At 31.8% G+C, this 12557-nt stretch overlaps 1 protein-coding gene across 3 annotated transcripts in view; it reads right to left on the minus strand.

Annotated features, from left to right (window-relative positions):
• Positions 1-12557, minus strand: part of Mdga2 (MAM domain containing glycosylphosphatidylinositol anchor 2) — a 790036-nt gene that overhangs the window by 256521 nt on the left and 520958 nt on the right. For all 3 annotated transcript variants that reach the window (XR_009228346.1, XR_009228345.1, XM_046461748.2), the window contains exon 5: positions 11390-11522. Coding sequence is in view for 1 of the 3 variants with exons in the window: in XM_046461748.2 (XP_046317704.1) it covers positions 11390-11522 (133 nt within the window). In the remaining 2 variants the exon portion in view is untranslated. The remainder of the gene's footprint in view (positions 1-11389; positions 11523-12557) is intronic.

Raw genomic sequence — 12557 nt, forward strand, 5'->3', positions numbered from 1 at the left:
TTCAAATAGGAAAGCCTTTGGTTATTATGTATTTCTGATCAAGAGAATTAGAAGAAACAAAATAAGAATAGAAAGAATTTAGTCCTCTGTGTGTGTGTGTGTGTGTCCATGTGTCATCACCCAACCCTTGTTAGGTAACTGTCAGTAGATTCAAACCTATTCTCCAAAAATGGAGATGATAGACACCATTAAAAGAACAAGAAGGCAAGTTTACAATCAACAGATTCCTATTACACAGAGTGCCTATCAGAAATCAATACTGATGACTTTATTGCAAATTCACTAGATAGTATGTCATTGAATAATCCAGTCAATAAAATGCTCAAATACAGCAACTCAAGCCGAGTGACTAAAAGGAGCTAGCATAAAGGAATGGCATTCAAAGCACAAGCTAAAGCATATTACTAAACAATTGGACATATCTTATTTCTATAGCAATAGAGCAGCAGCAAGAAGAGCAATGTTGTTATCCAGAAAATAAATAAACAAAAAGGTACCTCTTATAACAGACTTTTCAGGAATTATAAATTGAGGAAACATCTAAAATCATTGTGATGCTGTCTATTCATTTCTTCCCATTCTACCAACCTTCCTCTCTCTCTCTCTCTGCATTCCCTGTAACAATGCCCTGGGTACCCTATCCATTAACTTACATGGATTCTTTTTCAAATTTAATTAAAAGCTCACATGAACCAATGTGTGTCTTTTAACTCATATCTAATTGTAGCACATACATTTCTACCTAATAGTGATCACAAGGCTGTACTAATTTATACTAATTCTCATTCTTAAGATTTAATGCCCTGGTCAGAAGATGCTTTGAAGATATAAATATCTTAGCAAGGAGACTTTAAAAAATGATGTGAATTTCATCATATGAGTATATCAGGGAAGAAAATATATTTATGACATAACCCAAAGGAAAACTGCATTTTATCTATTCTTTAGACAAATGTATTTTTTTTCAGTGTTCTGTGGTAAAATAATAATCAATTCCTATTTCACTAATATAATATTTAAAAAATTTTATATTGACCTAGTATTAATTAGGATGCCTTATTTTAAGGAACATTAAAAATATGTTCAGATTTCTTCATTATGGGAACAACTATAGTTTACAAAAAGACCATATAACTGGCATGGTGATACACACCTATAACACCAGCAGCTCTAGAGGCCAAGGTAGGAAGATTGATAGTTCAAAGCAAGCCTCAGTAACTTAGTTGCTTAGTTACCTTAGTTAACTTAATTAGCCTAAGCAATACAGTGAAACCCTGTCTTGAAATAAAAATATTAAAAAGGACTGTGGGGGCTGGGGATGTGGCTCAAGCCATAGCGCACTCGCCTGGCAATTGTGGAGCGCTGGGTTCGATCCTCAGCACCACATACAAAGATGTTGTGTCCGCCGAAAACTAAAAAATAAATATTGAAAGATTCTCTCTCTCTCTCTCTCTCTCTCTCTCTCTCTCTCTCTCTCTAAGAAAAAAAGGGGGGGGGGGCTGGGGATGTGGCTCGGTGGTTAAGTGCCCCTGAGTTTAAAACAAATAAACACTCAAACAAACAAATGAAAAATAAAAAAAAAACCACCACACAAAATCCAACAGAACTAATATAATGAGCATGTTCACTCTAATATACATAGTAGCAATATAATTCATATCTAATGAATATACAATATTTGATATTTACTCATTCCTCCAACTACTGAAAATGTTTACAATTTAACTTAAATTTAACATTTCTGTTGAAAAGTTTTATCATTGTTATTTTATACTTAACAAAAAACATTGAAGCCAAGGTGCTAGATGAGATTGTATAGACATTGCTTCTTCAAAAAGGACATTTTCATTTACTAACCACCACACCATAAATAAGAACCTCCCATTTGCTAACCACTTTAAACATATAATTTCATCTCCTTCTAACAATATCTGTAATGAAGTAAGGTTTTTGGGGAAAAATGTTAATCTAAATGCCTTAGAGCTTGAAGGAGATCAGTTCCCATGTATGCCTGTTCTCTTACATAGGAAGCTGACACACTGAGAGCAAAAGATTTGCATATTTTCTAAAATATGTGTGTTAGGTTAAGAGATTATTTGTTGGATAACAATACTGAAGATACATATATCACAGGACAATAGCAAAATCAGGATTTAATATTCTTAAATTCTGTAAGACTTGATCTTGTCTGCATGGACCTTAGAGCTATAGGTTAGCTTTGTGCTTATGCATTTATTTATTTGTAGTCACTTCATTTTTACGGTCTTGTTGTTGCTGCTGTTATTGTTGTCCTGCATCATTAAAAAATGATGAAATGATACAGGGGTTGCTGTCATCACATCAATCTGTAATCTATCCTATAGCATGTTATCAGTGTGATTAGCAGTAAAGCCAGTTCAAACAGTTAAAGGATCTGACAAACCACCATAGTATGAGGAGAGCCAGAATCCACACCAGGTCTGTCACACTCATGCTTCTTTATGTATAGTTGCTTAAGTCTTTATATAAACCAGTATTGACAATAGAAACTAAGCTGGGAATGGAGCCACCATTTGACCCAGCTATTCCCCTTCTTGGTCTATTCCCTAAAGACCTAAAAAGAGCATGCTACAGGGACACTGCTACATCGATGTTCATAGCAGCTCAATTCACAATAGCAAGACTTTGGAACCAACCCAGATGCCCTTCAATAGACGAATGGATTAAAAAAATGTGGCATTTATACACAATGGAGTATTACTCTGCATTAAAAAATGACAAAATCATAGAATTTGCAGGGAAATGGATGGCACTAGAGCAGATTATGCTAAGTGAAGCTAGCCAATCCCTAAAAAGCAAATGCCAAATGTCTCCTTTGATATAAGGAGAGTAACTAAGAACAGAGTAGGGACGAAGAGCATGAGAAGAAGATTAACATTAAACAGAGATGAGAGGTGGGAGGGAAAGGGAGAGAAAAGGGAAATTGCATGGAAATGGAAGGAGACCCTCAGGGTTATACAAAAGAACATACACGAGGAAATGAGGGGAAAGGGAAAAATAATACAAGGGGGAGAAATGAAGGTCAATAGAGGGGGTAGAGAGAGAAGAGGGGTGGGGAGGGGAGGGGAGGGGGGATAGTAGAGGATAGGAAAGGTAGCAGAACATGACCGTCACTAGTATGGCAATACGTAAATCAATGGATGTGTAATTGATGTGATTCTGCAATCTGTATATGGGCTAAAAATGGGAGTTCATAACCCACTTGAAGCAAAGTGTGAAAGATGATATATCAAGAACTATGTAATGTTTTGAACAACCAACAATAAAAAAAAATATATTAAAAAAAAAAAAAAAAAGAAACTAAGACATTACATTAAGACAATGGACATTACTATTCTTTATAAAGATATGCTTGATGGTGAATTAAACTACTGGGTGATCTGGTTTTTCTTGTTTGCCTAGAACTATGGGTTTACTAGGACCTGTAAATTTGAGTCCATGGCAAACTGGGATGTTTGCTTATCTTAGAGATGAGACTTTGCTATAATCTATGCCAGAATTTTGGCAAATAAGTAACTTGATTATAGTTCAACTCTGTTTTTCCTGAGTTAACTCCATACACATATGGGAATTATTGTATCTCTATTATCAGAGCCATTAATCTATAAAGTCAAATTTCATAGACGTGAGAGTAAATAATCCTGGAGATATTCTTGAGTGAAGAATTTAAAAACCATGAAGAAATTGTGAACCGCATCTTTGCCAATGGAATATTTACCTACAATAAAACAATTCTTACAGATTCATCAGACTAATAAAGCCTTGAAAAGAAACAAAAGAAAATTGTCTACAAATCTTTAATCTAGAAGCAGTTCAACAAATAAAAATCAATTGTTTTTATAATTGTAAAAATCCTATTATTTTATTTAAGTACATCCTCACTTAAATGACTAAAACAACTATAAAAGGAATGGTTTGACCTTATAAATTTTCTTACAAATAACTCAAGTGTTGTAGTCATAATCTAATATAATATTAAAAATAATGAGTACTTAAATTTAAAAAGGATAATCTTTGAGTATTCTAGATATTTGATAAAACACGGAGTATTTGATGTGGTGCACATTATTTATGTTGTCAGATGGTATTTCAATAATTTGTATATTTTTGAATAATTATAGTAATGTTTTCCTTCATCTGACTAATAATGTCTCTTTTTATCTTCTTGTTTTTAGTGATCCATTATTTCTGAGATATAACATCTTCTGGAAGATTTACTAGTTTTTGAGGGGTGTTTTATATAAAAACTCATAGTATCAAAATCAACTTAAATACCATAAACCTAAAAAATGCATTACTAGGATAACAAAATATCCTAGGTATAGGGAGATCCCAGCAACATGCAAACTTCTTGTTACTATGGTAATAGAATTTTGGAAAATCTGGGTCATCTTGTTGCTTTGGAAACTGTCTCATGAAGACCAGAGTTGAAACTCCATAATGACCATTGTTGTCTCCAATTCTCTGCCAAATCATCACCAATATTCTCACATTTCTGAAGTTACATTAGTGAGATTAGAGCACATATGCTTGATTATCTGAGGAAGTGACAAAGCAATTAAAAATGAAGAGTCTTTTACATATCAACTATTATGCAAGTTTCTTCAATTTCCTTGACAAACTGTTATCCATTTCACCAAAATTGTTTTACACTAAATATTTCTAGCAATAATAGTTACATACAAAAACACCCAGAATATGCACTCATTTTCATAAATTATTTCTGAAAAATATTAATATCTAATATGCTGCTAATTAACCCATTGATAATGAATTAAATCCAAATTATGAATTTATTTTTTTAAGGAGTCATAAATGACGAACACAGTATTCTAGCCAAAGTTTGAGATTTTTGTTATCATCTTACAATGATGGTTGAGGACATCAATTATATTCCTTCTTTCTATTATCTAGGTCAATAACTCAATTATCACTGATGTCTACTGAATGTTTAGTATTTCCCCAAAACTTCTAAGTTTTATATTTCTAGAATTTATTGCCTACAAAACTAAATACTGTGTATTTATTATTATTATTGTTACTCCTTTTTTAAAATAGAAATTTAACAAGATCAAGGAATCCAAGTAACACCCCAAAAATTGCAGAACCAAAATTTGAAAATTAAACTTTTGAGTTTTATAATATGAATTCTAAAAGAAAGAGTTATAGAAAACATCTTCTCCACAACAATATTCTAATAACATTGTTGTTTTCCATTGGAGTCTGTAGTAATAAATACTGTTGTTTAGGTAACATGACTTATCTATGATTTAAAAAACATTGTTAAGCATTTTTATTTCTTATGTAGTGCATGAAAATGTGAAAGGGAAGTGTCTTTTCCTTATATTTCACATAATAATTTCACTATCATAAAAACAAGAAAATCAGAAATAAAAAGAGAAGACCACAATGCATAGGTTTGCTGACCCATCATTTGTATCCCTATTTTAGTATTTTGACCATGTCTTTAAAAATCAGTGATGATACTATTACAAAAGTGATGTTTGTCCCTCACTAAAATTTCATCTTCTCCTTTAGAATTGCTTTCTTTCTCTTACCCCAAAGCCAAGAATGCAAGACCATATGTACTCTCAAAATAATTCCTTTCTTAAGTTAATTTCTAGTGAATAATGAGTTCCTCATTTTCTTGCTTTGATTTACCATGAGATGAACTTATTTCTGAAATTTTAAAGGAAAAGCAATCCTAAACAAAAAAAGCACATTTAGTAATTCAAAGTGTTAGGGCATGATTTTAGTCCCCTTCTCAATTGGTATGCTGAAGCCCTACCTTCCATTGTAATTATGTTTGGAAACAGGCCATGTAGGGAGGTAATTAAGGTTAAATGATATCTTAAGAATGGAACCCTCTTCCAGAGGGAAGCTGTTCTTACATGAAGAAGGTCCACTGAGGTCTCTCTCTTTCCTCCATGCATGAGCAGAGGAAAGGCCATGGGAGGACAAATCCAGAAAGCATCCATCTATAAGGCAGGAAGAAAGCCTGTACCAGATGGCACTTTGTCTTGCATGGGTATCCTCTAAAACTATAGACTTCCAGTCAATAGCATCCTGCTATGGCAACCCAACTGTACTAACACTAGACATCATCATATTTTCAATATGTATTTTCTCACAAAACTAGAGAGTCTTTCTTATGATTGTTGGTTAACTAACATAATACATTCTAATAAGTGATGTCAACTATTACCTAGATTTTATGGCTGTCCTCTATAGGCAGGAAGCTAAAAAATCCATACAACTAAGGAAAATGATTGAGGTTAGTACTCAAGTACAGGTGACAGGAGAGTTTCTGTTGCTGCTTCCTAATTTGCTTTTGAACTTACCTTCTGTGACAACAGGCACTGTGTCACAGGAGGAAATGTTCATGTATTTGTGTTTCACGCCCCCATCTATCAACATTTCTATAATTAAAATATTATTTATTTTTCATAAAACCTAGATAAGTAAGTTGCATTTCTTTTAACCTTGAAGAAGACTGTCATAAAAGGACTAGAGCATACAAAACATTTTACATTGAATTTCACAGTAATTGCTGGGCATTTATCTTCAATTCCCTATGAGTTATAAAAATTAGAACAGTTATAAAAATTAGAAAAATTTATGCCCAGCATAAAGAAGAGAGTTTTTTTTACTCTTATTCTATGATAAGTTATTAATACATTGGAGAGAGGTGGAGAGGAAGGGACAGAAGGAAGGGAGGGGTGGGAGGAGAGAAAGAGAGAAAGAAGAGTATGGAGAGGGACAGGCCAAAAAGGAGGTGATGGAGGTCTCCACTAATTCTATGGCCAGTATACTTGTGTGATGAGTTGGTTTCTAAATGTAACATGCATTGGAGGAAGACTTCTCAATTATATATTTTTTATAACTGCTAAGGTTGAACACACTAAATCAAGGCACTTATATAATTAAGTAAAATTAGCCCCACAAGTCCCATTTCTTTATAGAATTCATCATAACCTCTCAAGAAGGTACAAAATATGTTTTTCATCCTATTATGGGTAACCTACTTAATTCTTATTTGCCTTTGAAATTATGAGATATCAACATGTAAGTGCTTGAAATACATTAAAATAAATGAAATTTGTTTTCTCAAAATTTCTATATATACCTTTATGTTGTAAATACACATAATCTGAAAATTTTTAAATAATTTATAATCAGTTGCCATAATTATGATCATTTCAAAATACACATACTCTTATTAAGATTCTGAACTTACAAATCTTAACAGGCTTATTTTTTAAACTATGAGAAATAATACTACAGTAATAATTTATCAATCAAGAACCAATATAATTTTTTTCTTCCAAATGGAAGTAGAAGAATAACCACAACAACTTTAGGACCCTGCTATAGCACTCTGTCAATTGATAAATATGCATAACAAGAGACAAATAAATTGGCACTTCGTCTCATAGGTATATCTATCTATCTATCTAGATAGATAGATAGATAGATATGTATATGTATACCTATGCATATGTATGTACATATATATACACACACGCGCGCAGCACACACACACGTGCACACACACATATATAATGTTGTAAATTGTCATGATAAGCTTTAAGACACTAGATTAGGTGTGATGCATACTGACACTTCTGTGACAGGAGATATATTCTCATTGTCAGGCAATCAATGGGACCCATAAATTACTGGGTACTTTCCTCCGTGGGCATAAAATTATGAGCTACAATGCCAATTCATAGTGGAAAAGTTGAGAAAACACATTGAAATCTATAGATGACACTGACTTTTAAAATAACTCTTAGACCCTAGTTTTCTAAGTACTATATACTTATTACAATTAAAAACTTGACTGCAGAGATGTTGCAGTAAAAACTTTTCTGTGTCAAAAGTATATTAGTGAATTAATTGATCATCCTTATGAAAATCATTTCCAAAGTTAGCACATTTATAAACAAATTAGTTTATAGAGGAGGTTAACAAAACATATTGCAAGATTTATAATATGTTTTTTTCCATCTCAGTAAGGTGCACATTCTCCTTTACATTTTGTAAACCAAGACTACAGAATATGGGCATTGGGGAGGTAAGAAGATGTACTGGGTCTAAAGTGGAACAAATAATATAACATGCATGTATGATTTTGCCAAAGTTAACCCTGATATTATATACACAATAAATACTACATATAACTATAATGCACCAGCTACAATACAAAATAAGAAAAAACATGTGCATTTTATTATGTCACTTAGAGATTTATGATAATGAGAATCATAAGGAGTATTTGATTTCACATGGATTATGACAATGGTGACTTAAGCAATGAACTAGCCTTTGTGCACCTGTCAGTTCATAGAACAGCTTTCATGAAGATACTCCAAGTTTAATTTATTTCTGGTGCTCCTTGAGAGTTACCTTGATGATTTCACCTATTTGAAATGCACAAGCCCTTCCAACTATGAGCACAACCAGATGGGAAACGTTCTGAAGCAAACCTGGTTTGGATATGTAAAGTATTAGGCATATTACATGGCTGCCTGATTGCAGTTATTGAAAAGTCAAACAAATATTAGCTTATATGTTAAACCTGATTATTTACTATAATTCATTTTGTAATAAATATCAATCTGAATTTTTTGTCATATAATTCACAAGAGAAAAAAAAAAACTAATGTTTTTCCTTGTTGGATCAATGTAGATATATATTAACTAGAAAAAATAAAGAATGGGACAGAATTGTGAAAGGTTGAACAAAATATTTGTTTTTATAGCACACCTGTGCCCACTATATAGTCCAGACTCTATATTCTGAGCTGGTGATTATTAAAACATAACCTCAAAGTTAAATTCACTAGATGCTTTAAAAGACTTCAGGAATTCTGTCACCTTTCATGATATTTGTCTCCATTAAAATTAAAGTTAAAAGTATTTATGTATTTCTAATAAAACACCGTGGCTTGATTTTCAATTCATTTTCTCTAGTTGTGTGAAAACTAAAGAGCTGGTTTGGTTCCTATTTAATCTCACATTAGGATCAATCTTGTCCCTATCCTTTATGAGTTCTTCAGACATAATAAGACCATATATTTTTTGCAGCATAAAAATATCAAAAACAATTTGTACCTCAAATATCAATTGCACCTCTTAGTCTTTAAATATTTTCTTTGCGTGTATGCTAATTTTACTTATTCTCAGAACAACCCAAAAGGAATACTTCAATTTCTGAAGGACGGTTATGTGTCAGATGATAGGAAAATACATAACTTTTAAAAATCTTCCTGTTTATATCCCATTTTTATAAAGTCAATCTGAGATAATAAACATGAAAGACTTTTAAAATTAATAAAGCACTTCAAGAAAGCTGTACCAAAGTAACAATTCATCAAACTTTTCTGTTCTTCATAACTCCACTGCAATGCCTTTCCCCATCCAAGAACCTTCTTCTACTTTATTTTTTTCTCTCTGCATCATCTGTATTTTAAACATATATCGAAACTAAGAAAATTAATTATAATTGTTCACATAATTGTTATAATGTGTTTCATGACAATAACCACATGATTACAACTAGTTTTCTTATATTAATATCTTATTTTTATTTCACAATATCCTATTTCCTTTCTTTAAAAGAAAAGGAGATTGTTAAAGTTTATGTCTTAGGTCTGCTAAAATTTTACATTTTCATTTTTTTGCAACATAATCAATACCACTATTGATAATGTTCACTTTTTTTCCCTACTTTCTTCTTTTAACTTTCTTATAATGACTTTTATGTGTTACTTAATAGAACACTATCCAATTTAAAGCAATTTGCAACTTTGCTAATATCCCTACATCTATTATTTCATGATAGGAGCCCAAGAAGTTTCTGATAAATAAATTAATAAATGGATAAAATAAACATTTTGAAATTTTAGAAACTCAATGGAACATGTTGATAATTCAATGTATGAGCTTTCTTTGTTTCTTCCAATAATATTATAAGTTTCATCTTTTCATCAAAATGAACTGATTAGAGTTGCTGACCAGCTCTTCGTTGGAAGAAATAATAAAGTATATTCCATATGCCTGAGACATATCAACTCATTAATTCTTTCCTACTACTTTATTTTTTTAACTTTATTTTTATTGATTTTTTTAAAAAAATGACAGTGGAATGCATTATAATTCTTATTACACATATACAGTACAATTTTTCATATCTCTGTTTGTATATAAAGTATGTTGACACCAATTCGTGTCTTCATACACGTACTTTGGATAATGAAGTCTATCACATTCCCATTCTTGCTAATCCCCTGCCCCCTCCCTTTCCCTCCCACCCCTCTGCCCTATCTAAAATTCATCTATTCCTCCCATGGTCTCCCTCCCTATCCCACTATGAGTCAGCCTTGTTATATCAAAGAAAACATTCGGCATTTGTTTTTTGGGATTGGCTAATTTCACTTAGCATTATCTTCTCCAATGCCATCCATTTACCTGCAAATTCCATGATTTTATTCTCTCTTATTTCCTACTGCTTTATAAGTTTATAAAGAAATGGGGCAATGAAATGTGAAGGAATTTGCTCAACAAGTAAGATACAGAACTAAGATCTAGACCTAGCCATAACAAAAGCAATGGAAAGGGGCTCTTTTTATTTTATCTTTGGAAAAGGGGCTCTTTTAAACTCTTTAATATATGTATTGAATCATAAAAAATTACCACTACCACTGAAAATTGGAATTTCAAAACCAGTACAAATACTGATTTGTGAAGGTGATTGTTTATATACAATCATACAGAAGATAGTTAATTCATGGGCTTTTTCTTTACTCTTTCATTTAACAATCTCTTCTAAATTTGTTTGCAGTTATTCTGAGGTCTGTGTTATTAAACACAGGCTATATTGAGTAGCAATCCTGCTAATGTTTTGACATTTCCTGCAAAAATACTGTCCTAAAACACCTAGCTGATATTAGCAATTAGCTTTCTTTACATAAAAGAATGGTTCTCACTTAGCTTTGGGATCACAACACACTTTTAACAACTTAGATCATGAATTTGTATATGAGAAATCTAATATTCCTAAAAAATCTCTGTGAATAGGATATAGGCTTGCTTGTGGTATTCATGAACACATTTTAAGGAACTATAATTTTGTATGTTTGATACATAAACACATTTCATAGAGCATACTGCAATTAAAATTTAACCTTTATTTACCAAAAGCTTTTAGTATTTCCCAGATTTTTCTGGGAAAAACAAAGGTGCTTATTGTACATATATTGTAGAAATCATTTGGTCTATAAGAAGGTTGAAGAATGCTTTTAAAAATCAGTTACAGACAGTAAACATATAACAGAGAGTTCCATACCTGTCTTGTTGGAAAGTCTAAATGACACCATCTTATCAGGTATATTACACACATTCCTCACTGAAGCAATGCAGCTGTAATTAGCATAGTCCTGAGGTCGAAGATTCTTTAGTTTTAAGATTTTTGTTTCACCCTGAAAATGTAGAAAGGAGTCATTAAAAAATTCTATTGTAACCAGAGGGAATGAGCAAAGAATGGCACTCTATTGTATTAAATTATATTATTATTATTAAAATATGGAAGATTGTCTTATTTTCTTAAGGAACATGCCCTAAATTAAAAAAGAAACACTGCATTTTAAAATAAGACTGTAATTTGCCTAGAGGTAAAAACTAAGAGACTACAATGAAAATTCATAACATTTTCTTTGCAAACTAACTTCCTCAGGGAGAAAAAATCTATTTCTGATGATAGTTATGCAAATCATTATGCAAAGATCTGAACAGTAAACTTAATAATTGAGTTTATTCGACAAACACTGCAATCTGTGCAGACTTCAACATAAAACATTATGAAAGAAGACCCTGAAGAAGAGCTAATAAATAGAGTTTTTAGAACAAAGTTAATGAAGCAAATCTAATGATGGATAACTAAATTTACACACATTAATATCTTGTGTAAATGGAGCAATGAAAGGTGAAAGATCAAAATTTTATGGAAGAAGAATTTGTGAGTGTTTTTATTATTTCTATTCTTACTGTATTTTATGTTCAGAAGCTCAAGCACTAGGTCTTCCACGTAAATCTACAGATAGACCCAAATCAGGCAAGTGTCCAGAAGTATCATATACTCCCAATGAGCCAAGAAGGACCAAGGAAAAACATTAGAAAGAAACTGTTCAAAAGGTACAAAGAATAACTGAAAAAAAAAATCCTCTGACTCTGTTCAAATTAGATTCCCTAAAATTTCTTTCCTTTGTAAAGTCATTAGTGAATCTTAAAACAATACTTCTCATAAGGAATTTACTTAGAATAATAGCAAACAGTGTCCCAAATAACTTCATATTTGGGATAAGTTTTAGATTATTTTTTTCTCAGATTACATCTTGTCCAGAACAATGTGGTTTATTTGTTGTTGTTTTTTGTTGTTGTTGTTGTATTGTTTTCACTCTACTTGGGTAATATTAGTCAAGTTCCCCAACATTAGTCAAGTTCCCCAAATTGCAATA

The sequence above is a fragment of the Marmota monax genome, unplaced genomic scaffold, assembly GCF_021218885.2.
Source record: "Marmota monax isolate L192 unplaced genomic scaffold, Marmota_monax_Labrador192_F-V1.1 WCK01_AAM20220418_F8-fsc00001, whole genome shotgun sequence".
Taxonomy (NCBI): Eukaryota; Metazoa; Chordata; class Mammalia; order Rodentia; family Sciuridae; genus Marmota; species Marmota monax.